Source organism: Lolium perenne, chromosome 6, assembly GCF_019359855.2.
Source record: "Lolium perenne isolate Kyuss_39 chromosome 6, Kyuss_2.0, whole genome shotgun sequence".
NCBI classification, from domain to species: Eukaryota; Viridiplantae; Streptophyta; class Magnoliopsida; order Poales; family Poaceae; genus Lolium; species Lolium perenne.
In genome coordinates, this window is record NC_067249.2 from 78,782,517 (window position 1) to 78,808,088 (window position 25,572).

At 42.2% G+C, this 25,572-nt stretch overlaps 2 protein-coding genes across 2 annotated transcripts; both read right to left on the reverse strand.

The window, feature by feature from the left end:
• Positions 1 to 715: 715 nt before the first annotated feature.
• On the reverse strand, positions 716 to 4,639 carry LOC127307782 (uncharacterized). The gene is made up of 7 exons (XM_051338562.2): positions 4,499 to 4,639; positions 4,185 to 4,400; positions 4,062 to 4,102; positions 2,581 to 2,744; positions 2,344 to 2,446; positions 2,098 to 2,267; positions 716 to 1,640 (listed from the first exon to the last, which is right to left on the reverse strand). The coding sequence occupies exons 2-7, from the start codon at positions 4,370 to 4,372 to the stop codon at positions 1,092 to 1,094; spliced, it is 1,215 nt and encodes a 404-aa protein (XP_051194522.1). The 5' UTR covers positions 4,373 to 4,400; positions 4,499 to 4,639; the 3' UTR covers positions 716 to 1,091.
• A 3,875-nt stretch (positions 4,640 to 8,514) lies between these two features.
• On the reverse strand, positions 8,515 to 10,845 carry LOC127310424 (protein FAR1-RELATED SEQUENCE 5-like). Its single transcript, XM_071822202.1, has 5 exons — positions 10,811 to 10,845; positions 10,435 to 10,683; positions 9,606 to 9,870; positions 8,830 to 9,520; positions 8,515 to 8,708 (listed from the first exon to the last, which is right to left on the reverse strand). The coding sequence occupies exons 1-5, from the start codon at positions 10,843 to 10,845 to the stop codon at positions 8,515 to 8,517; spliced, it is 1,434 nt and encodes a 477-aa protein (XP_071678303.1).
• Positions 10,846 to 25,572: the final 14,727 nt, after the last annotated feature.

Below are 25,572 nucleotides of genomic sequence, written 5' to 3' on the forward strand. Positions count from 1 at the left end.
TGCGCTCGCTCCCTTAGATGGCGACGCACGAATCGCAAAGCGCCGTCGCATGGAGACACCGCACGGGCGGCGCTTCTCATTAGATTTTCCCAACAAAGAAATGGGACCGAAAAGAAATGAAAAAAAAAAAACGCAAACTAAGGTTAAGTGAGGGCATCGATCCAGCTCTCTCGGCGTCCATTGCTCGTGATTTGACTGCAGCTTAATCCACCTTACAAAAACAAAGACTTGTCCCATGTCCACCGTATTAAAGACAAGCCTCTTAGGAGTACTTGCATTGGTTTACTTTAAAATCAATTGCATGATCAAGTTCAAAGGTGAGATTGTCGCTGAGCTTCGGTGTAACTGCCAAGAATGAATGCACGCAACGCTTGACTGAAAGCCACACAAAGTTCACCTCAATGGCCCAACACTGGTCACACTGCACTATTTGAAAGGTTCACAATACGCTGAAGGCTGGCCATCAGCATGGAATCAACAATTTCCAGACCGCCTGAAGACGACTATTCAGCTACTTAAGACAGCCAAAAGGTGTTAAAATTTGCAAAGATAAGTAGAAGAAAATTTTAGTGCCATAAAAAGACGTTTCATCACGTTCTTTTACACTCATCTTCCAAGACCATTTCGAGCACCATGAGCATTATCGAATGACTATACATAACCTACCATGTAATACGACTAGGGGATAACAATCAACTGGAAGCATAAAACCAAATCGTTCAAAGTTACCCCTACATATAAGCTCAAACTGGCAACAGCTTAATGTGTAGACAATCTCTTACAGCACAAATATGGTTCTATCACACCAATACTGTTACTACCACGAAAGGCTAGTTCAAGGGTTTTCTAACGCTCTGCGTATAGAAACTAAAGAATACAACACAGCTTAAATGTGTAGCTTCTACACCGGACTATGGGCAGGCTCAGCAACAAAGATAACACTTGTCCCTGGTTACGACTTAATTGAGCAAAACCAAAAATGTTCTGATGCCTCCGATTAAGGTGACCAAGATGAATGCCGAACTTCTAGGAGATCTGATGATGACGCACCCGCTTATTGCATCCTAGAAATAACTTGGGTGAGTTGGCACTTACTTCCCATACGGATGGTACCTGCTAGAACCACGACCACCTGCACTCCCGCCACCAGCAGCACCCCCTGCTCCCCCATAACTACCATACCCACCTGCAGCACCATAGCCACCTGGGGCACCACCACCACCATAAGCACCACCTCCATATGCACCACCACCATAGGCACCACCACCATAAGCACCACCGCCATAGGCACCGGCACCATATGCTCCATATGCACCATAAGCACCTCCGTACATAGAGCCACCATACCCACCACCATAGCCAGACCCAAATCCAGCATTGCCTCCATAGGCAGCGCCATAGCCTCCTCTACCATAACCATATCCTGTGCTATCGTAGTAACTTCCAGCAGCAGCAGATCGATGGGCACCACCATAGCCATAGCCACTAGCACTGCCACCACCACCGCCGCTATTACCACCACCAGCAGCAGCTCCACCACTACGGTAAGAACTACGGTAACCACCACCTGCATGACTAGATCTCGCATTACTACTGTGATCACCTCCATGTTTCTTTGGTTCAGCCTTCTTTATTTCAACCTGAATAGAAAATTACTTGAAATGTCAACATCTTCGTCAAGCTAACAGCTCAACCCGAGTACACAGCATAGTAGAATCTTATATTGGTGTACACACCCAGATAAGTTTCTAATCCATTTGCGGAAAGAAAATGTGAATTAATGCATAAATAAAAAACTCTATATCAGAACACATGCAATAGAGTGGCAGCAATCACAACAAGCTACAATCAGTAGCTTCAAAAATATATCCTAAGCTCCAGTCACAGTTTTGGACTGAACAGTTGGATACAAAAATCTTCATTTGGTATATAATTCACTTGTTCTTATATATTGAACAAATGGACATTTAATAACTTTTACTATCCTTAGCTTTTATGTTTGTTACCAAGTTGCCCGTGTTCGTAAAGGACGACTTATTAGCACGATAATGTAAGTCTACAGATCAAAGATGTTTGAAAACAGGAGAAGATTCAGACCTGCTTCCCGCCAAGATCACGCATTCTTCCCTCTGATATGACCCTTTCAACAGAATCCTCACTTTCGAAGGTGACAAAGCCAAAACCTCTTGAGCGCCCAGTGCTGTGATCCACCATTATCTGGTGTTCAGCCACCTTACCATATGAGGAAAAGTGATCCCTCAAATCATCTGAAATTGCATTGCTTATCAGTTTTTATCAAAACCAAAGTGAGTTCAAGGTCAGTTATTTGTAACAACTAGTTACCTTCAGTTAGTGTTGATGGTAGCCCACCAACAAAGATCTTTCTTGTCTTGGGGCCATCTTTTGTGGACATTTCTTCCCTCGGGACCGTCCTTTTTACTTCAACCTGAATAGCTCATAAATTGAGAGAGATCCAGAGAAGCCGAACAATTTAATTTAATTATCGTGCAACTGTGCAACTAAGAGTGAACTGTACACTGAGGTCACACGTAAGGGCCAATCTAAATTAAGATATCCTACCGTTCTTCCATCTATATTGTGTTCATCCTCCAAAACCTTGTCTATTACAGATGGATCAGAAAATGTAACAAATCCAAATCCACGAGGCATCTTAGTATGCTTGTCCTTCATAATTACAGAATCAGTTATAGCCCCGTACTTCCCAAAATGCTTGGAGAATGATTCTACATACAAACAGATAAACCATACACAATTGTCAATCGGGGAAAGAAGAATAAACTAGATTGCTAAACATAAATCAGACTGGAAACCAGGGAGTATTGAAGAATTTGCGGTGTTTGTAATAAGGCAGAATCATTCCACATAAAAGCAGCCGGCGTAGCTAACCCACTCAGGAAAGAACACCAATAGATAAATACAGCAACACTAAGTAATCCATTCCCCGAAAAACACATTCTCATTTCTACTTTAATTTTAGACAAAACTATTAGAATTTTATTGCATGAACCAGGTGCATAATACAGCATTCAAAGGAAACTGAAGATCTACTCCGCCGAAAAGAAGAGTGAATATGTGTAAGACAATTGACAAAACGATAGGGAGGGATGAAAAGATGATACAGTGTTGATCTTACACAAGTATCATTTATACAAAAATATATATGTCTGCTATCAGTAACAAAATTAGCTTAATGCAGTATGCAGATAGATACTGTTAATTGTGCTGATCATATAATGTACCCACGTTCTTATACCGAACATAGTAAAATATGATGATAATAATAATAATGACATAAATGGATCAGCAAATTGTTACCAAAAAGAATGTGAGCTCATGGCTATGATAACCACTCAAGCGAAAGTGAACAAATGAACTTTATGTTTGGATAAGACTGCAGACATATTGAATAACCAAACTATACCATATATGAGGTCAACAGTGCAGAAAAATGTAGAACAACTATCCTTTGGCACAAGAACCAAAACAGTTTTGAAATGCAAACAAATCAACCATTATGCAAAACAATTTTTACAGCCCATGTATCCCCAAGCATCATCATTTTCCTATTAGCTGGCTGCAGAAGATGGATATTCTGCCGGACACACATCACAGAAGTGATTTGCATTAACTATAATAAAAGTACAGCACTTGCAGTCCAAACTAGCATAATTTTTTGAATAAGATCATACTGAAAATCATTAAACAAGAAAACGGGATTTGTTCGCTTGTGGATGCATAACATCTCATATGACAAAGTACAACAGTGCATTAAAAGGAGCTGCATAACTTCTCACAATGAAATGCTTATACTGGACCTATAACAGCACTAATTACATGTTTCAGCTAATTACACTTGTTCAGATTCACTATTAAGAAGCTGCATCTAATTGCGGTTGCATCAGTCAGTTTATATTTCAATCAATTAAAAGGCGGTGAGCTGCAAAATTTACATTGGCATCTGAACCAATTTAACAAGAATCCGCCTATAAATCTGGAACTATTATTAAGTAGGAAAAAGTAAGAGAGCCATCTTATTATACCTTCAGTGGTCTCCCAAGCAACGCCTCCGACGAAAATCTTCCTGCAAGGATCCGAAACATGAGTCCGCGGCAACAGCCTCGGAATCCAGAAGAGATAGAAGCTCTATAGACCAAATCACTTACCCCGACGAGTCACCACCGCCCGCCCTGCCGTCGTCCCCACCGGCGTCGCCGTAGTTTCCAAGGCCATCGCCCCCATCTCGCCTTCCCCGCCTCCCCTGGTGGCCCTCCTCCTCGTCAACCTCCTCCACTTCCTCGACCTCCTCGTAGCCGTTCATGGCGTGCTGGTTGTCCTCCGGGTACCCCGCCATGGCGCTAGCTCGCAGTCGCAGCCGCCGCCTGCAGCAACAAGCGGAATCTGAGGAACCGCGCGGTGAGGAGAATAGCAGATCCTAGGCCGCGGCCCGGGGAGAGGGCGCGAGGAGCAGGCGGATTACCTCGGTCGTAGTCGGGATTCGGGGCAATCTGGCGGTAGGGTTTGGGGGTGGAGCAAACCCTAGAAGAGCTGCGTCTGCGTCTGGTGCGGGTTTAGAGAGATTGGGGGAGGGAGGAAAAGAGGAGGCGGCGCGAGGTCAAGTCCAACGCGGAACTGCCTCCGGGGGGGCTATATATAAAGTCGCGTACAGCAACGAAAAGGTTTTCCTTTTTTCTTTTCTCTTTTTATTATCCAAAATCGTGTTTCTTTTTTTTCCATCCAAATAGCGCGATTTGAAATACCGCGCTATTTTGCATGTTTCAGTAGCCTGCAGCGGATTTGAACGGTCAACGCTGCGTTTAACAAATATGGTCGCTACAATGTTAAACACATTATATCGCCCTAAAATGCATAGCGTGTAGTGACGTTAAACTTCTTCGTGGAAAAAAAGTAAAAAAATCGCAGGCTATCCCATCGGCCCCAAAAGTCCAATATCATGTCCTCACTTTAGACCTAACCTAAATGTTATCTTTCATTCGACTATGGTTATGGATTTACGCCTTGAATATGTGTTTATGCCATGGATTTTGCTATTGTAGACAATTCGAGAACTACTTTAAAGGATGTGGTTATGCATGTATTCCCCTGCACAAATTGTAGCTGGTGAAATTCTTAGCAACTTGACATATATTTATCGATGACATGACCTTAAGTTACTTCCCCCTATTTCAGTTTGTCATTTCTCACATTCTTACCATTCCGAACTCTTCAAGTTAGTTGATGTTGTTACATGCAAAAAAAAAAGTTAGTAGTTGTCGTTGCCGTGAAGTTGCGAATATCTTAGCATCCAAAACTATTGAAATTAACTAGTGTCGTGAAGTTGTCAATACTTGGTTAGCTTCTTACAACCTGTCCATGTACTTCATCTATTGTTTCATACATCGATTTTTTGCAACATACTTCCTTTCCCATGTCTAGATCTTGATTACTTAGCTAGATTGAATATGATATGGTCTTCACTATAATGTTTTTTAATGTTGTGAAAACCATTCTTCTCTATTGCGGGTTATAAAAGGACAAAGTGGTAAAGATCTGCAAGGTAATTAAAAATTGATATGTTTAATTTAGAAAATGAAAATTTCGGGCAATGTACCTGATATTCATGTAGATTTCCTTTCTTTATGTTCTCACGTTACTTTAGATAATGTGCTTCTTGGTGCATTGATTGAATCATAATAATTTATGTGTTTTCTGATCCCATTATCGAGGTAGCTGCATCATGAAGAGATGTTGGTTCACATGACAATGTCAAGCAACGGCGACCTAGACATATTACTCTAGAGCCAACCGGTGATCTCTCTGGTGAGTATACGAGTGCTTGCACGTCCATAAGTACAACGTGGTGCTGCTGATGAAACTGCTTATGGAAAGTAAATCATCAACTTGACATAGATACTAGATTCCTAGGGGCTTCACGAAATTTGTTGTGTCTTGCAGTCTTTTAGGGTTTTGATTATTTGTGTGAAGTATCGACAAAGAATCTTCTTGCACTCTATTCCTATGTTTGATCTTGTGAAACTCTATTGCAACAAAAGTATGTAAGACTGACAAGCCCCATGTGTCCTTAATTACATTCAGTACACAATATTTTTTAGATTGTCCAATTTTATACCAGTACACAAATATAAGTAACCATACATTGGTGTACTATTTAGATGGGGTGAACTCCTATCAAGTGATCTAGATCGGTGTGTAGTGGTAGTTATATTAATTCTATATACTTGATGATTTAACTATGAACTCCTGTTGATTCACCCCAATGTTGGTAGCAATCACTTATCACAGTTAATAAACATGTTTTAGGAAGCAAACAATACGTGTACCTTATTCAGTATGATTGCTTATTCAAAAGGTTTGTATGTATACAACAATTGGTTCAAAGTTGGAAACCGTAAATTGGAGGGTTATTGCATTCGGTTTAGTGCGGTCACAAGAAGGCAGTCTGCCAAAGAATATGTATCTTAAGATGTGCAACAAATCGTCTTTACATGACCATATTGTGAATTCAAAAACAGAATTTGCACATATGTGACCAATTTCACGAATAACTTGATATACATGGAGTTATTCACCGCGAAAACTCGCATGTACGCTCGAGCTTGGGTGATCCGGAAATCCTTACAGCATCGACCCGTTCGCTTCTTTGCGTGACATCATGGTAAGCGGTGTAGCAGATTTAGATACATGGTATTCCAATACGTACTGCGTGGACGGCCAACCACCAACGTCGTTACCATAGCTATGATGCGAACGGTGCAGCGAGCAGGCAGAGGAAGTTGGGTCAGATTTTTGCCAGCTACCGAACATGTTGGGCTGAACATGTTGGGCTGAATGCACCGCAACCACATAGATGGCCAATTCTACAGTCGGATTAAAATAACAAACAAACTTCTAGGGTAAATGCATTAGCCAAATCGGTTGCAGACTAAACTCAAATATCTTACCAATTAGATCTACAGACTGCTTATCTAAACAAGACCATGCTCCAGCATGGCTGAAGCGGGAAATAGTTTTTAAGTCTACACCTTACACTGCAAATCCACAATCACACCTAAACAACTTGAGTTTTGCTGACACAACTCGTCTTACGATGTCCTGGCAGCCCACAGTTAGAACATTTGGCTTCTTTCCTAGGTTTCGCCGCACCTGGTGGGCGGTCAGGGCACGTCGTGCTCTTGTGCCCCGGTAGCCTGCATACAGTGCAGAACCTCGTCCGCTTCGAAGTTGTCTCGTAGTGGGGCTTGTCGCGGCTGTTTGTGGGCCTCCCGCCACTTCTGTTCTTGGATGGAGCGAGGATGGCTGCATCGAGACTGATTGCATCGGAGCCAACATTGGCGCTCTGGATGATCTGCCCCACTCCCTGTGTTGATTGATAACCAACCCGAGCCCTCTTTGCGTTCAGCCTCTCCTCTAGCCCTAATCCATCACTTTCGACAGCTACCATCTTCAGTTTCGGCACCAGGACCATAATTGTCTCCATTGCTGTGGTGTATGCGTCGACATTTACATCGCCCAGCCTCACAACTTCCATGCAATTCAGGTACAACTGGGAGTGCCTGAAACTAAAGGACGTCACTAGGCCCTGGTCTTTTTGGTATTGCACAAGATGCATTGGCAAAACGTCCCGGGCATCGACAGTCCATCTTTTCAGCACATGCGCGGCTGGAATCTCTTTCAGCCTAAGGTGGGACAGGACCTGCATGGGGATTTAGAACACAAATTTAACCCATAGCACAATGCAGTCTACTTCCATGAGAGACAGCTGCTAGCCCAGCTGAAAAACGGGTAATGACTGAACATGGTCCAAATCAATTACCTTCAGTACATGGCAGCAGAGCATGCCCATGTGTTCGTACATACCACATTCGCATGTATAATAACCACCGCTAATTGTAATCCTGAACTTCACCTTGCACCACTTCTCCCGGCTCTCACTATCAAAATGTGTTGCACCATAGACCTCTCCTAGCACCAGCTCGTCAACATAGTAAGACCCTGACTTGTACAAACTTTCCTGGAACTTCTCAAACATGGTACGAGTATATATCTTCGCGGCATGTTTCTCGATTGGCTCCCCAACTTTGTAGACAATCCCACCCTGCGCGTGGAAAGGTCAACGGACAAATAATTCCAATTAGAGATACACAGATTTTATATGGTGTGCAAATAAAACGAGCCGCGAGGTTTCCCACCGCAGCCATGGATTTGTATTACCAGGCGTGTCCTCTTCTCCTGGAAGCTCTCTTCGGCATCTCTATCAAACAACAACTTGTTGAACTGCTTTACAAAAACATGCATGGCTGACCCAGGCGGCACATAAGTCTTGAGCATGTGATTCGCACTTTCACTCCTCTGTGTGCTAGTCATCCTCGCACAGAATATGCCACTGAAGTACGGTTTCGCCCATTTGGCCCTTGTTTCATATATCTGGTAAAGATACGGGTTCTTCTCCAGAGCATATGTGCTCAGCATGTGAACCTAGGCCCCCTCGAATTCTTCCGCGGTCAACATCTGGTTGACAATGCGGTGGAAATCAACCTTGAACTGACTGTTTTTCCCATACAACGCACCAAGTCTTTCCTTCGCCTTACGCAGGACGTGCCACTTGCACCATCGATGCTTGGTGTTAGGTAAAACATTTCCAATAGCTACTTCCATCGCTCTACATTGATCTGCATTACACAAAAGTAAATTGAAAAATGCTGTTTTAGAACAACAGATATGTGCCACAGATAGTGGGAAACAGTTGGCGGATCCCGCGGCTAGGTGGACAAATAATGGCAAAAAAGTTACCTGTCAGGATGGTCAACGGATTCTTCCCACTCATCATCTTCACAAATTCTCTGAAAACCCATTCAAAATTTTCTACCTTTTCTTCCCTTAGCAGAACACCACCGAATATGACACTCTGAAAGTGGCTGTTAACACCCACGATCAGTCCGAACGGCATGTCATAAACATTTGTTCGGTACGTGGTGTCGAATATGATTGCATCACCAAAATAGTGGTACTGAGCCCTTCCCTTCCCTGTAGTCCACAGCAGGTTCATTATCCTGCTGTCGTCATCCACTTGCACGCTATAAGTGAATTCCGGATCCGCAGCCCCCATCTCCGAGAACACTTCTATTGTCTTCCTGACATCATCATCCGCCTGCTCGCTGCTGATCTTGCCACACATAGTCTTCAATGCCCTTTTTGTGAAAGGTATGTTCTCCATTTTCCCGAAGAAGCTACCTATGATGTTGTACACCTTCCCAAGGTTGACGTTGTTCTCCCTCAGCTGCTTAATCAGATCCTTTGTGTAGCTATCTATGTGTCTGTGCGACGGCCAATGAGCCCTCTCTCCGAAAGATGGCGACAGTTCATGGCTGTGTTCATCTCTGTGCTCGCAAATGTACCACCCATTGTCCTTTGACCGCAGCAACCGGATGAGAGCAGGGCACATGCATCTCGTTGACTGCGAGTTTGTTGATCGAGGCCTCCCCTGGAAAAAGAGGCGACAAATTAAACAGTCAGAGTTACGCCTAGGTCTCATACCCACTGGAAAGGAGTGTGCGAACAGTACTCACCGAGCATCCGCAGACTATCTCTTGCATGCACTTCACTCGGTCCACATTTAGCCGGCTTTTGCCATATCTAACTCCAAACCCCCGTTCCCAAGAGTACAGGTTGTAAAAGTCATAAGCCTCGCCGACAGAATCAAACGTGACCCCAACCTCTGGCACAATCACTTCGCCAGTGCTGCGGGCTGGGAATTCGCGCAGAGTCCGCTCAAGGGCTGTGACCCGGGCGGAGTTCAGGGGTCGTTCGGGAGGGGCCTTCCCAACACGGGGCCTGCACGCAAAAACTTGGTTTATGAGAACATGATATAAGATTCGATTTTTTGTCGGTACAATTATGTAATAGCCTTTCCTGGCCTAGCTAAACTGGCTGTGAACTCAAGTTATACATGAGTACAAAACATTATCATGCACAAAGTTTTATCTCCTTCGGCGTATCTTGGTTGCACCTGTGTAGTCCTACAAATTCTACCACATCGAAGGCACAGAACTTAACATTATACTTCAGTGCCCAAAATTCCATCCCAATTTTTTGAACACATATTGCAAAACCCCCAAAAATTACTCTGCAACCTACCATACTAAAAAGACCAACCAGCAATTAACCCGTGTGTTAACTGCACTGGCTCCCCCGATTTCATCCATGAAGCAGATGCTGGCAACACAAATTTCTCCGACTGGCAGGAAACTAAACCTACGACATTTTTGGTCCACATACGAACCACGGTCTCGTGGCATGTGATCAGTATGCCAGCAATACTGACATAGTTAAATTAAAATAAAATTTCCATCTGATTAACAGGACACTAAAGACATGAACAAAAAGAGTGCTAATTACCTCCTCTTCCAACCCGAGACCACGGCGCGTTCTCCAACGGCTTCGCCATCGATCACAGAAACATCTGCCCGGACCCCCAAATCGACGCGCGCAGTGCTTTGTCCTCCTGCAACAGATTCCCCCGAGGTTGAACCGGTGCTGTCGCCGGGGGCCGCCACCGGCGTAGCTTCAGCAGGCCGCGAGGAGCAACCAACCACTGCCTCCACATCATCTACACCGCTCCCGCCTCCGACCAGCAGCGCTTGCAAACTAAATTCAGAAACAACACACGCAAGAAGGAAGAAATTGAATCAGGCCACCAAGACATGGAAGTCTGGATCCCTAAAAACTTCCAAATCACTTGGTCAGGAGAGGATGCAGGGGATGTGCGAGTCACCTCGGCTCCAGATCTTCGAAGAAGCCGGCGTCCATCCGAATCGTATGCCCAAACGAAGCACGCAGACTTGCCAAGGACCCGATCACCTCGCTCCAGCCTGCTGATGAAGCGCCGCCACATGCAGTATCACCTGCCCATTGCCAGGTAGGGAAGGGGGATGGCGGCGCGTAATGGGGGTGCTGCTTGGAGCTACTGGATGTGCGTAACCGTGATGGTCTCAGGGTTGGATGCGGGATGTGTTTTCGGTTTTTTTCTTTTTGTGTTTCTTTTGCCAAGAATAAAAGCGAATTCAGTGGCTTCACCGCGCTCACAGGTACGGGAAGGAACACGATGGTTGGCAACCGCGAGCATCATGTAACCTGTTCCAAAACCCCGCCTCACCGGTGCTGAATTCAATTTACGTCCGCCTCCCACCTATCAGAATTAAATTCGATTGCTCCAGATCCGTGTACAACGAGCACGTATGTACAACGTATGCAAAGTCGCCATGTACGAGCATTCACATCATTTAATGATCCGCAGTGGCTGGATCGCCGCATGCTGCGTATAATAATTTCCAGACCACCGGAGCCCGGGCGCTATTCGTCCGCTCTCTTATTCACCGCGTCTTGTATACTATTATAGATGCTTGATGTAAATGGAATTCAATGCATCATGTGATTTTGTGTGTACTCTGAAAGTTGATATATGTTGACACTTTAATTATTTATTTACATTTCTTTTGATGTTCCGTCTTGATGGGACATGCGAAGGTGAAGCGTGTTATAGTACAAAGGCAACACATTCTTTTATTGGAAGGTCTTGTATGTAAGTGATGCATGTAAAATTCATACATGAACTTTGTAGTTTATTGTACTAAAATCTTTATTATATTGGAACTTTATTATATTTATTGGGACTAACCTATTAATAGTTGCAAAAGTGCTTAAATTCTTGTTTTAAACTTTATTGTGTAGGAAACAGGCAAATATGGAAGGAAACCGGTCATTATGGTGAAATATGGAGTTTCCTGAAATCTGTCCTGCAGGATACTTTTTACAAATCGCCCAAAACAGACCCGAAGATGGCCTCAAACGGAACAAATGCTGGATATAGAAGTTGTGGAGAATTTGTAGAATTTAATTTAATGTAAAGAACGTCCCAAACGAAGTTCGTATGCGAAATCTATGCCTGTTTTACGAAAGGGTACTAAGGTAGTTTCGGAAACCCAGAAACTTGTGACGTGATTGAATCAAACTCTTTTCATACTTGAGTGATTAGGCCAATACACGACCTTATGGACTCATAAAGTGAAGGGATTCGTAGCATAGAAAACAAAAAAATTCCTACCGTGAGAACGCAATCCAAGCCAAGATGCAATCTAGAAGATGGGAGCAACGAGGGGATGAACGAGACTAACCCTTGAAGATTTCCAAAGCCTACAAGAGGAGGCTCTCGTTGCTGCGGTAGACGATCACTTGCCGCTTTCAAAAGCGCGTAGAAGATCTTGACGGTGCCACAATCGGGCAGCACCTCCGTACTCGGTCACACGTTCGGTGTTGATGACGACGTCCTTCTCCCCGTTCCAGCGGGCAGCGGAAGTAGTAGATCCTCCTCGGAATCCCGACAGCACGACGGCGTGGTGGCGGTGGTGGTGGAGAACTCCGGCAGGGCTTCGCCTAAGCGTATGCGGGAGAAGTGGTGGAGGAGGAGAGGCTAGGGTTTGGGGAGAGGGGGTGGCTAGGGCGCCGGCCATGGGCAGCCCTAGGTGGTGCGGCCAAGAGTGGGCAGCCCCCTCCCTCTCCTCCTCATTATATAGGTGGAAATCCCCAAGTGTTGGTATCCAAGTCTTCGAATAAGACCCGAAACCAAAACCTTCCATAGGGACAAAACCTACCCAAGTGGGGGATCCCACTCAAGGTGGGACTCCCACCCCTTCCTTGGGGGGTTGGCCGGCCACCCTTGGGGAGTCCACCTTGGACTCCTCCCCTTTAGGGTTGGCTGGCCATGCAAGGTGGAGTCCCTCTGGGACTCCACTTTCCATGGTGATTTCTTTCGGACTTTTCTAGAACCTTCTAGAACCTGCCATAAATGCACCGGATCATTTCCAAACTTGGAATATGACTTCCCATATATGAATCTTATTCTCCGGATCATTCTGGACCTCCTCGTGATGTCCTGGATCCCATCCGAGACTCCGAACAAAACTTCGAACTCCATTCCATATTCCATATCTACTTAAACGACATCAAACCTTAAGTGTGTCACCCTACGGTTCGCGAACTATGTAGACATGGTTTAGACCTCTCTCCGACCAATAACCAATAGCGGGATCTGGAGATCCATAATGGATCCCACATATTCAACGATGACTTTAGTGATCGACTGAACCATTTACATATGATACCGATTCCCTTTGTCACGCGATATTTTACTTGTCCGAGGTTTGATCATCGGTATCTCTATACCTTGTTCAACCTCGTCTCATGACAAGTACTCTTTACTCGTGTCGTGGTATGTGGTCTCTTATGAACCATTCATATGCTTGCAAGCTATTAGACGACATTCCACCGAGAGGGCCCAGAGTATATTTATCCGTCATCGGGATGGACAATTCCCATTGTTGATCCATATGCCTCAACTCATACTTTCCGGATACTTAATCCCACCTTTATAACCACCCATTTACGCAGTGGCGTTTGATGTAATCAAAGTACCTTTCCGGTATAAGTGATTTACATGATCTCATGGTCGAAAGGACTAGGTAACTATGTATCGAAAAACTTATAGCAAATAACTTAATGACGTGATCTTATGCTACGCTTAATTGGGTGTGTCCATTACATCATTCATATAATGATATAACCTTGTTATTAATAACATCCAATGTTCATGATTATGAAACTAATCATCTATTAATCAACAAGCTAGTTAAGAGGCTTACTAGGGACTCATTGTTGTTTACTGATGTCTACGGGTGCTTCTATTCTTGTAGACAGTGTTGGGCCTCCAAGAGCAGAGGTTTGTAGAACAGCAGCAAGTTTCCCTTAAGTGGATCACCCAAGGTTTATCGAACTCAGGGAGGAAGAGGTCAAAGATATCCCTCTCAAGCAACCCTGCAATCACGATACAAGAAGTCTCTTGTGTCCCCAACACACCTAATACACTTGTCAGATGTATAGGTGCACTAGTTCGGCGAAGAGATAGTGAAATACAAGTAGTATGGATGAATATGAGCAGTAGTAACGGCGCCAGAAAAGTGCTTGCTGGCGTGCAGTTGATGGTAGTAATATTGCAGGAAGTAAAGATGCAGTAGAACAGTAAACAAGCGATGATTGCAGTATTTGGAAACAAGGCCTAGGGATCATACTTTCACTAGTGGACACTCTCAACATTGATCACATAATAAATAAGTTCTCTTCCTTTGTGCTACATATACTCTTGTTTGATGATGAACACCATTCGTTGTGTAGGGCTACAAGAGCTCCCTCAAGCCGGAGTTAACAAGCGCCACAACATTCGGCATTCATATTTAAGTAACCTTTAGAGCATAATAGATCTTTGCAACTTAAACCGAGTACTAACATAGCATACACACTGTCACCTTTACACTATGAAGGGGGAATAAATCACATCAATACTATCATAGTAATAATTAACTCCATAACCTACAAGAGATTATGATCATAACCTACGCCAAGTACTACACGATGCACACACTGTCACCATTACACCGTGAAGGAGGAATAGACTACTTTAATAACATCACAAGAGTAGCACATAGACTAATAGTGATACAAAGCTCATATGAATCTAAATCATGTAAGGCAGCTCATGAGATCATTGTATTGAAGTACATAGGAGAGAGATTAACCACATAGCTACCGGTACAACCCTTAGCCTCGAGGGAGAACTACTCCCTCCTCATGGGAGACAGTAGCGTTGATGAAGATGGCGGTGGTGTCGATGGAGAAGCCTTCCGGGGGCACTTCCCCGTCCCGGCGGCGTGCCGGAACAGAGACTCCTGTCCCCCAGATCTTGGCTTCGCGATGGCGGCGGCTCTGGAAGGTTTCTCGTACCGTGGCTTTTCCGTATCGAAGATTTAGGTCAGGGACCTTTAAATAGGCGAAGAGGCGGAGTCGGAAGGCTGACGATGCGGTGACACAACAGGGGGGCGCGGCCCAGGCCCTGGCCGCGCCGGCCTGTCATCTAGGGCCCACAGGGCCCTCCTCTGGCGGCTCTCGGGTGTTCTGGAAGCTTCGTGTGATTCTAAGATGCTGGGCATTGATTTCGTCTGATTCCGAGAATATTTCCTTACTAGGATTTTGATACGTCTCCGACGTATCGATAATTTCTTATGTTCCATGCTACTTTATTGATGATATCTACATGTTTTATGCATACTTTATGTCATATTTATGCGTTTTCCGGAACTAACCTATTGACGAGATGCCGAAGTGCCAGTTCCTGTTTTCTGCTGTATTTGGTTTCAGAAATCCTAGTAAGGAAATATTCTCGGAATTGGACGAAATCAACGCCCAGGGTCCTATTTTCACACGAAGCTTCCACACTTAAAGTCTCCGTCGCGAAAACCCTATCACGTTCGACGAAACCAGAGAAAACCTTCCAGAGCCGCCGCCATCGCGAAGCCAAGATCTGGGGGACAGGAGTCTCTGTTCCGGCACGCCGCTGGGACGGGGAAGTGCCCCCGGAAGGCTTCTCCATCAACACCACCGCCATCTTCATCAACGCTGCTGTCTCCCATGAGGAGGGAGTAGTTCTCCATCGAGGCTCGGGGCTGTACCGGTAGCTATATGGTTCATCTCTCTCCTATGTACTTCAATACAATAATCTCATGAGCTGCCTTACATGATTGAAATTCATATGATGATGCTTGTAATCTAGATGTCATTATGCTAGTCAAGTGGATTTTACTTATGTGATCTCCGGAGACTCCTTGTCCCACGTGTGTAAAGGTGACAGTGTGTGCACCGTGTGGGTCTCTTAGGCTATATTTCACAGAATACTTATTCGCTGTTATGAATGGCATAGTGAAGTGCTTATTTATATCTCTTTATGATTGCAATGTGTTTTGTATCACAATATATCTGCGTGCTACTCTAGTGATGTTATTAAAGTAGTTTATTCCTCCTGCACGGTGTAATGGTGACAGTGTGTGCATCGTGTAGTACTTGGCGTAGGCTATGATTGTGATCTCTTGTAGATTATGAAGTTAATTATTGCTATGATAGTATTGATGTGATCTATTCCTCCTTTTGTAGTGTGAAGGTGACAGTGTGCATGCTATGTTAGTACTTGGTTTGGTTATGTTGATCTGTCATGCACTCTAAGGTTATTTAAATATGAACATTGAATATTGTGGAGCTTGTTAACTCCGGCATTGAGGGTTCGTGTAATCCTACACAGTTAGTGGTGTTCATCATCCAACAAGAGGGTGTAGAGTCTAGCATCTATTTATTTATTCTGTTATGTGATCAATGTTGAGAGTGTCCACTAGTGAAAATATGATCCCTAGGCCTTGTTCCTAAATACTGCTATCGCTGCTTGTTTACTGTTCTGTTACATGTTTACTTCCTGCAATATTACTACCATCAACTGCACGCCAGCAAGCACTTTTCTGGCGCCGTTGCTACTGCTCGCATTTATTCATACCACCTGTATTTCACTATCTCTTCGCCGAACTAGTGCACCTATTAGGTGTGTTGGGGACACAAGAGACTTCTTGCTTTGTGGTTGCAGGGTTGCATGAGAGGGATATCGTTGACCTCTTCCTCCCCGAGTTCGATAAACCTTGGGTGATCCACTTAAGGGAAACTTGCTGCTGTTCTACAAACCTCTGCTCTTGGAGGCCCAACACTGTCTACAAGAATAGAAGCACCCGTAGACATCAAGCACTTTTCTGGCGCCGTTGCCGGGAGGAAAGGTAAAAGGCACTCAAACTCCGGTCCCAGGTAATAAGTACTTTTCTGTTGCCGTTGTGTGTTTGCTCGAAGCTATTTCCTTTAGATCCTGCAATTGCATCTTTTTGTTTCTTGTTTACACTAGTTGGGCATAATGGACAACAATGAGCTTCTTATTCTATTTCCTGATTTAAGATATGGATGGTTTGATGCGAAAATTAAAAAACCTATGGAACATATTAGTATGAACGCTTTGAACACCATTGTTGCTAATGATATGGAAAATTCTAAGCTCGGGGAAGCTGGCTTTGATGAGCATGATATTTTTAGTCCCCCAAGCATTGAGGAGAAAATTTACTTTGATGATACTTTGCCTCCTATTTATGATGATTATAATGATATTGGTCTTTTAGTACCGCCTGTTATGGAGGATAAATTTGATTATGATTACAATATGCCTCCTATATTTGATGATGAGAATAATAATGATAGCTACTTTGTTGAATTTGCTCCCACTACAACTAATAAAATTGATTATGCTTATGTGGAGAGTAATAATTTTATGCATGAGACTCATGATAAGAATGCTTTATGTGATAGTTATATTGTTGAGTTTGCTCATGTTGCTACTGAAAGTTATTATGAGAGAGGAAAATATGGTTGTAGGAATTTTCATGTTACTAAAACACCTCTCTTTTTGCTGAAAATCTTGAAGCTGCACTTGTTTTATCTTTCTATGCTTGTTGCATTATGCTTCTTGAATTTATTTATTTACAAGATTCCTATGCATAGGAAGCATGTTAGGCTTAAATTTGTTTTGAATTTGCTTCTTGATGCTCTCTTTTGCTTCAACTCTTATTTCTTGCGAGTGCATCATTAAAACTGCTGAGCCCATCTTAATGGCTATAAAGAAAGCACTTCTTGGGAGATAACCCATGAGTTTATTTTGCTACAGTACTTTTATTTTGTATTTGAGTCTTGGAAGTTGTCACTACTGTAGCAACCTCTCCTTATCTTATTTTATTGCATTGTTGTGCCAAGTAAAGTCTTTGATAGAAAGGTTGATACTAGATTTGGATTACTGCGCAGAAACCGATTTCTTGCTGTCACGAATCTGGGCCTAATTATCTGTAGGTAACTCAGAAACTTATGTCAATTTACGTGAGTGATCCTCAGATATGTACGCAACTTTCATTCAATTTGAGCATTTTCATCTGAGCAAGTCTGGTGCCATTTTAAAATTCGTCTTTACGGACTGTTCTGTTTTGACAGATTCTGCCTTTTATTTCGCATTGCCTCTTTTGCTGTGTTGGATGGATTTCTTTGTTCCATTGACTTCCAGTAGCTTTGTGCAATGTCCAGAAGTGTTAAGAATGATTGTGTCACCTCTGAACATGTGAATTTTTAATTATGCACTAACCCTCTAATGAGTTTGTTTCGAGTTTGGTGTGGAGGAAGTTTTCAAGGGTCAAGAGAGGAGGATGATATACTACGATCAAGAAGAGTGAAAAGTCTAAGCTTGAGGATGCCCCGGTGGTTCATCCCTGCATATTTCAAGAAGACTCAAGCGTCTAAGCTTGGGGATGCCCAAGGCATCCCCTTCTTCATCGACAACTTATCAGGTTTCTTCTCTTGAAACTATATTTTTATTCGGTCACATCTTATGTACTTTACTTGGAGCGTCTGTTTGCTTTTACTTTTGTTTTTGTTTGAATAAATGCTTGTGTGGGAGAGAGACACACTCCGCTGGTTCGTATGAACACATGTGTTCTTAGCTTTTAATGTTCATGGCGAAGGTTGAAACTGCTTCGTTCATTGTTATATGGTTGAAAACGGAAAATGCTACATGTAGTAATTGGTAAAATGTCTTGGATAATGTGATACTTGTCAATTGTTGTGCTCATGTTTAAGCTCTTGCATCATATACTTTGCACCTATTAATGAAGAAATACATAGAGCTTGCTAAAATTTGGTTTGCATATTTGGTCTCTCTAAAGTCTAGATAATTTCTAGTAAAGAGTTTGAACAACAAGGAAGACGGTGTAGAGTCTTATAATGTTTACAATATGTCTTTTATGTAAGTTTTGCTGCACCGGTTCATCCTTGTGTTTGTTTCAAATAACCTTGCTAGCCTAAACCTTGTATCGAGAGGGAATACTTCTCATGCATCCAAAATCCTTGAGCCAACCACTATGCCATTTGTGTCCACCATACCTACCTACTACATGGTATTTCTCCGCCATTCCAAAGTAAATTGCTTGAGTGCTACCTTTAAATTTCCATCATTCGCCTTTGCAATATATAGCTCATGGGACAAAATAGCCTTAAAAACTATTGTGGTATTGAATATGTACTTATGCACTTTATCTCTTATTAAGTTGCTTGTTGTGCGGTAACCATGTTTTCTGGGGACGCCATCAACTCTTTTACCTTTGTTGAATATCATGTGAGTTGCTATGCATGTTCGTCTTGTCTGAAGTAAGGGCGGTTTTCACAATCAAATGGTTTGAGTATGCATACTGTTAGAGAAGAACATTGGGCCACTAACTAAAGCCATGATTCATGGTGGAAGTTTCAGTTTGGTCATAAAACCTCAATCTCTTATGAGAATATTATCTGTTGTTGAATGCTTAAGCATTAAAAGAGGAGTCCATTATCTGTTGTCTATGTTGTCCCGGTATGGGTGTGTAAGTTGAAGAATGATCAAAAGCGAGAAATCCAAATGCGAACTTTCTCCTTAGACCCTTGTACAGGCGGCATAGAGGTACCCCTTTGTGACACTTGGTTGAAACATATGTCATGCAATGATAATCCGTGTTAACCCAAGCTAATTAGGACAAGGTGCGGGCACTACTAGTATACTATGCATGAGGCTTGCAACTTGTAAGATATAATTTACATGATACATACGCTTTATTACTACCGTTGACAAAATTGTTTCATGTTTTCAAAATAAAAGCTCTAGCACAAATATAGCAATCGATGCTTTCCTCTTTGAAGGACCTTTCTTTTACTTTTATGTTGAGTCAGTTCACCTATTTCTCTCCACCTCAAGAAGCAAACACTTGTGTGAACTGTGCATTGATTCCTACATACTTGCATATTGCACTTGTTATATTACTTTACATTGACACTATCCATGAGATATACATGTTATAAGTTGAAAGCAACCGCTGAAACTTAATCTTCCTTTGTGTTGCTTCAATACCTTTACTTTGATTTATTGCTTTATGAGTTAACTCTTATGCAAGACTTATTGATGCTTGTCTTGAAAGTACTATTCATGAAAAGTCTTTGCTTTATGATTCATTTGTTTACTCATGTCATTACCATTGTTTTGATCGCTGCATTCATTACATATGCTTACAATAGTATGATCAAGGTTATGATGGCATGTCACTCCAGAAATTATCTTTGTTATCGTTTACCTGCTCGGGATGAGCAGCAACTAAGCTTGGGGATGCTGATACGTCTCCGACGTATCGATAATTTCTTATGTTCCATGCTACTTTATTGATGATATCTACATGTTTTATGCATACTTTATGTCATATTTATGCGTTTTCCGGAACTAACCTATTGACGAGATGCCGAAGTGCCAGTTTCTGTTTTCTGCTGTATTTGGTTTCAGAAATCCTAGTAAGGAAATATTCTTGGAATTAGACGAAATCAACGCCCAGGGTCCTATTTTCACACGAAGCTTCCAGAAGACCGGAGGAGATACGAAGTGGGGCCACGAGGTGGCGCCACACTAAGGCGGCGCGGCCAGGCTAGGGCCCGCGCCGCCCTGTTGTGTGGGTCCCTCGTGACTCCACCGACCTTGCCCTTCCGCCTACTTAAAGTCTCCGTCGCGAAAACCCTATCACGTTCGACGAAACCAGAGAAAACCTTCCAGAGCCGCCGCCATCGCGAAGCCAAGATCTGGGGGACAGGAGTCTCTGTTCCGGCATGCCGCCGGGACGGGGAAGTGCCCCCGGAAGGCTTCTCCATCAACACCACCGCCATCTTCATCAACGCTGCTGTCTCCCATGAGGAGGGAGCAGTTCTCCATCGAGGCTCGGGGCTGTACCGGTAGCTATGTGGTTCATCTCTCTCCTATGTACTTCAATACAATAATCTCATGAGCTGCCTTACATGATTGAGATTCATATGATGATGCTTGTAATCTAGATGTCATTATGCTAGTCAAGTGGATTTTACTTATGTGATCTCCGGAGACTCCTTGTCCCACATGTGTAAAGGTGACAGTGTGTGCACCGTGTGGGTCTCTTAGGCTATATTTCACAGAATACTTATTCGTTGTTATGAATGGCATAGTGAAGTGCTTATTTATATCTCTTTATGATTGCAATGTGTTTTGTATCACAATATATCTGCGTGCTACTCTAGTGATGTTATTAAAGTAGTTTATTCCTCCTGCACGGTGTAATGGTGACAGTGTGTGCATCGTGTAGTACTTGGCGTAGGCTATGATTGTGATCTCTTGTAGATTATGAAGTTAATTATTGCTATGATAGTATTGATGTGATCTATTCCTCCTTTCGTAGTGTGAAGGTGACAGTGTGCATGCTATGTTAGTACTTGGTTTGGTTATGTTGATCTGTCATGCACTCTAAGGTTATTTAAATATGAACATTGAATATTATGGAGCTTGTTAACTCCGGCATTGAGGGTTCGTGTAATCCTACACAGTTAGTGGTGTTCATCATCCAACAAGAGGGTGTAGAGTCTAGCATCTATTTATTTATTCTGTTATGTGATCAATGTTGAGAGTGTCCACTAGTGAAAGTATGATCCCTAGGCCTTGTTCCTAAATACTGCTATCGCTGCTTGTTTACTGTTCTGTTACATGCTTACTTCCTGCAATATTACTACCATCAACTGCACGCCAGCAAGCACTTTTCTGGCGCCGTTGCTACTGCTCGCATTTATTCATACCACCTGTATTTCACTATCTCTTCGTCGAACTAGTGCACCTATTAGGTGTGTTGGGGACACAAGAGACTTCTTGCTTTGTGGTTGCAGGGTTGCATGAGAGGGATATCGTTGACCTCTTCCTCCCCGAGTTCGATAAACCTTGGGTGATCCACTTAAGGGAAACTTGCTGCTGTTCTACAAACCTCTGCTCTTGGAGGCCCAACACTGTCTACAAGAATAGAAGCACCCGTAGACATCAGATTTCTGAAACCAAAAACAGCAGAAAACAACAACTGGCCCTTCGGCATCTCGTCAATAGGTTAGTTCCGGAAAATGCATGAAAACATCATAAAGTGTGAACAAAACATGTACTCCCTCCGGTCTTATTTAATTGACTCGAATTTAGTACAACTTTGTACTAAATCCGAGTCAATTAAATAGGACCGGAGGGAGTAGGTATTGTGATAAAACAAGCATGGAACATAAGAAATTATAGATACGTTTGAGACGTATCAAGCATCCCCAAGCTTAGTTCCTACTCGCCCTCGAGTAGGTAAACGATAACAATGATAATTTCTTAAGTGACATGCTACCAACATGATCTTGATCAATACTATTGTAAAGCATATGAGATGAATGCAGCGATTCAAAGCAATGGTGAAGACAATGAGTAAACAACTGAATCATATAGCAAAGACTTTTCATGAATAGTACTTTCAAGACAAGCATCAATAAGACTTGCATAACAGTGAACTCATAAAGCAATAATTTCTTAGTAGAAGGCATTGAAGCAACACAAAGGATGATTAAGTTTCAGCAATTGCTTTCAACTTGTAACATGTATATCTCATGGATAGTTGTCAACATAAAGCAATATAACAAGTGCAATAAGTAAACATGTAAGAATCAATGCACACAGTTGACACAGGTGTTTGCTTCTAAGATAGAAGGAATAGGTAAACTGACTCAACAATAAAGTAGAAGATAGGCCCTTCACAGAGGGAAGCAGGGATTAAATCATGTGCTAGAGCTTTTTAAGTTTTGAAATCATATAGAGAGCATAAAAGTAAAGTTTTGAGAGGTGTTTGTTGTTGTCAACGAATGGTAGCGGGTACTCTAACTACCTTATCAACCAGACTTTCAAGAGCGGCTCCCATGAAGGACGTTATCTCTACCAGCAAGGTAGATCGTCCCTCTTCTCTTTTGTTTACACATGTACTTTAGTTTAGTTTTTATTTTATTTATTTATGGATGACACTCCTCCCAACCTTTTGCTTACACAAGCCATGGCTAACCGAATCCTCGGGTGCCTTCCAAGAATCACATACCATGAAGGAGTGTCTATTTGCAAAATTAAGTTGCTTACTGATGAATCAGAGCAAAACATGTGAAGAGAATTATTAATGCAAGTTAATTAATTGGGGCTGGGAATCCCATTGCCAGCTCTTTTTGCAAAATTATTGGATAAGCGGATGAAGCCACTAGTCCATTGTGAAAGTCTGTCAGAAGTAAATGACAAGATCGAAAGATAAAACACCACATACTTCCTCATGAGCTATAAAACATTTACACAAATAAGAGATAATAGCTTTTGAATTGTTTAAAGGTAGCACATGAAGTATTTGCTTGGAATGGCAGAGAAATACCATGTGGTAGGTAGGTATGGTGGACACAAATGGCATGGTTATTGGCTCAAGGATTTGGATGCACGAGAAGAATTCCTCTCAATACAAGGCTAGGCTAGCAAGGTTGTTTGAAGCAAACCCAAGTATAAAACGGTGCAGCAAGACTCACATATGAACATATTGTAAGAATTATAAGACTTTACATCGTCTTCCTTGTTGTTCAAACACCTTAACCAGAAAATATCTAGACTCTAGAGAACAATCATGCAAACCAAATTTTAACAAGCTCTATGTAGTTCTTCATTAATGGGTACAAAGTACATGATGCAAGAGCTTAAACATGATCTATATGAGCACAACAATTGCCAAGTATCAAATTATTCAAGACCATATACCAATTACCACATGAAGCATTTTCTTTTTCCAACCAAATAGCAATCAACGAAGCGGTTTTCAACTCCGCCATGAACATTAAAGATAGAACTAAGAACACCAGTGTTCATATGAAAAAGCGGAGCGTGTCTCTCTCCCACAAAAGCATGAATTTATTCAAACATAAACAAAAATAAAAGCAAACATACGCTCCAAGTAAAGTACATAAGATGTGACTGAATAAAAATATAGTTTCAAGAGAAGAAACCTGATAAGTTGTCGATGAAGAAGGGGATGCCTTGGGCATCCCCAAGCTTAGACGCTTGGGTCTTCTTGAAATATGCACGGATGAACCACGGGGGCATCCCCAAGCTTAGACTTTTCACTCTTCTTGATCATAGTATATCATCCTCCTCTCTTGACCCTTGAAAACTTCCTCCACACCAAACTCGAAACAAACTCATTAGAGGGTTAGTGCATAATCAAAAATTTCATATGTTCAGAGGTGACACAATCGTTCTTAACACTTCTGGACATTGCACAAAGCTTCTGAAAGTTAATGGAACAAAGAAATCCATCCAACACAGCAAAAGAGGCAATGCGAAATAAAAGGCAGAATCTGTCAAAACAGAACAGTCCGTAAAGACGAATTTCCCAGGGGCACTGGACTTGCTCAGATGAAAATGCTCAAATTGAATGAAAGTTGCGTACATATCTGAGGATCACGCACGTAAATTGGCAGATTTTTCTGAGTTACCTACAGAGAACCCTGCCCAAATTCGTGACAGACAGAAATCTGTTTCTGCGCAGTAATCCAAATCTAGTATGAACCTTGCTATCAAAGACTTTACTTGGCACAACAATGCAATAAAATAAGATAAGGAGAGGTTGCTACAGTAGTAACAACTTCCAAGACTCAAATATAAAACAAAAGTACTGTAGTAAAATAAACACATGGGTTATCTCCCAAGAAGTGCTTTCTTTATAGCCATTAAGATGGGCTCAGCAATTTTAATGATGCACTCGTAAGAAATAAGAGTTGAAGCAAAAGAGAGCATCAAGAAGCAAATTCAAAATACATTTAAGTCTAACATGCTTCCTATGCATAGGAATCTTGTAAATAAACAAGTTCATGAAGAGCAAAGTAACAAGCATAGGAAGATAAAACAAGTGTAACTTCAAAAATTTCAGCATATAGAGAGGTGTTTTAGTAACATGAAAATTTCTACAACCATATTTTCCTCTCTCATAATAACTTTCAGAGGCATCATGAACAAACTCAATAATATAAGTATCACATAAAGCATTCTTATTCACATGCATAAAAGTATCATTACTCTCCACATAAGCATAATCAATTTTATTAGTTGTAGTGGGAGCAAATTCAACAAAGTAGCTATCATTATTATTCTCATCATCAAATATAGGAGGTATAGTATCATCATAATAAACTTTATCCTCCATAGTAGGTGGCACCAAAAGACCACTATCATTATAATCATCATATATGGGAGGCATATCATAATCAACATAAACTTTCTCCTCAATACCCGGAGGGCTAAAGAGATCATTTTCATCAAAACCGACCTCCCCAAGCTTAAATTCTTCCATAGCATTAGCAACAATGGTGTTCAAAGCATTCATACTAATAACATTCCCATTAGCATGCATAAGTTCCATGGGTTTTTTAATTTTCTCTTCAAACACATCATGTCCTAATTCAAGATAAAGTTCATAAAGATCTCTCATTTTGTTGTTGTCTTCCATTAAGCCTTACTAGTGAAAATAAAAACAAGAGACAAAAAGATGCAATTGCAGGATCTAAAGGAAATAGCTTTGAGCGCACACACAACGGCAACAGAAAAATACTTATTACCTAGGACCGGAGTATGAGTGCCTTTTACCTTTCCTCCCCGGCAACGGCGCCAGAAAAGTGCTTGATGTCTAC

Excerpts from the sequence above, each read along its gene's own strand:
- LOC127310424 (XM_071822202.1), bottom strand. The coding sequence starts at position 10,845 with ATGGACGCCGGCTTCTTCGAAGATCTGGAGCCGAG. Across the intron at positions 10,684-10,810 it reads TTCGAAGATCTGGAGCCGAG|TTTGCAAGCGCTGCTGGTCG; the intron begins GTGACTCGCACA and ends TTCTGAATTTAG. Across the intron at positions 9,871-10,434 it reads GTCTCGGGTTGGAAGAGGAG|GCCCCGTGTTGGGAAGGCCC; the intron begins GTAATTAGCACT and ends TTTTGCGTGCAG.
- LOC127307782 (XM_051338562.2), bottom strand. The coding sequence starts at position 4,372 with ATGGCGGGGTACCCGGAGGACAACCAGCACGCCATGAACGGCTACGAG. Across the intron at positions 4,103-4,184 it reads GGCGGTGGTGACTCGTCGGG|GAAGATTTTCGTCGGAGGCG; the intron begins GTAAGTGATTTG and ends GGATCCTTGCAG. Across the intron at positions 2,745-4,061 it reads TGCTTGGGAGACCACTGAAG|AATCATTCTCCAAGCATTTT; the intron begins GTATAATAAGAT and ends GTTTGTATGTAG.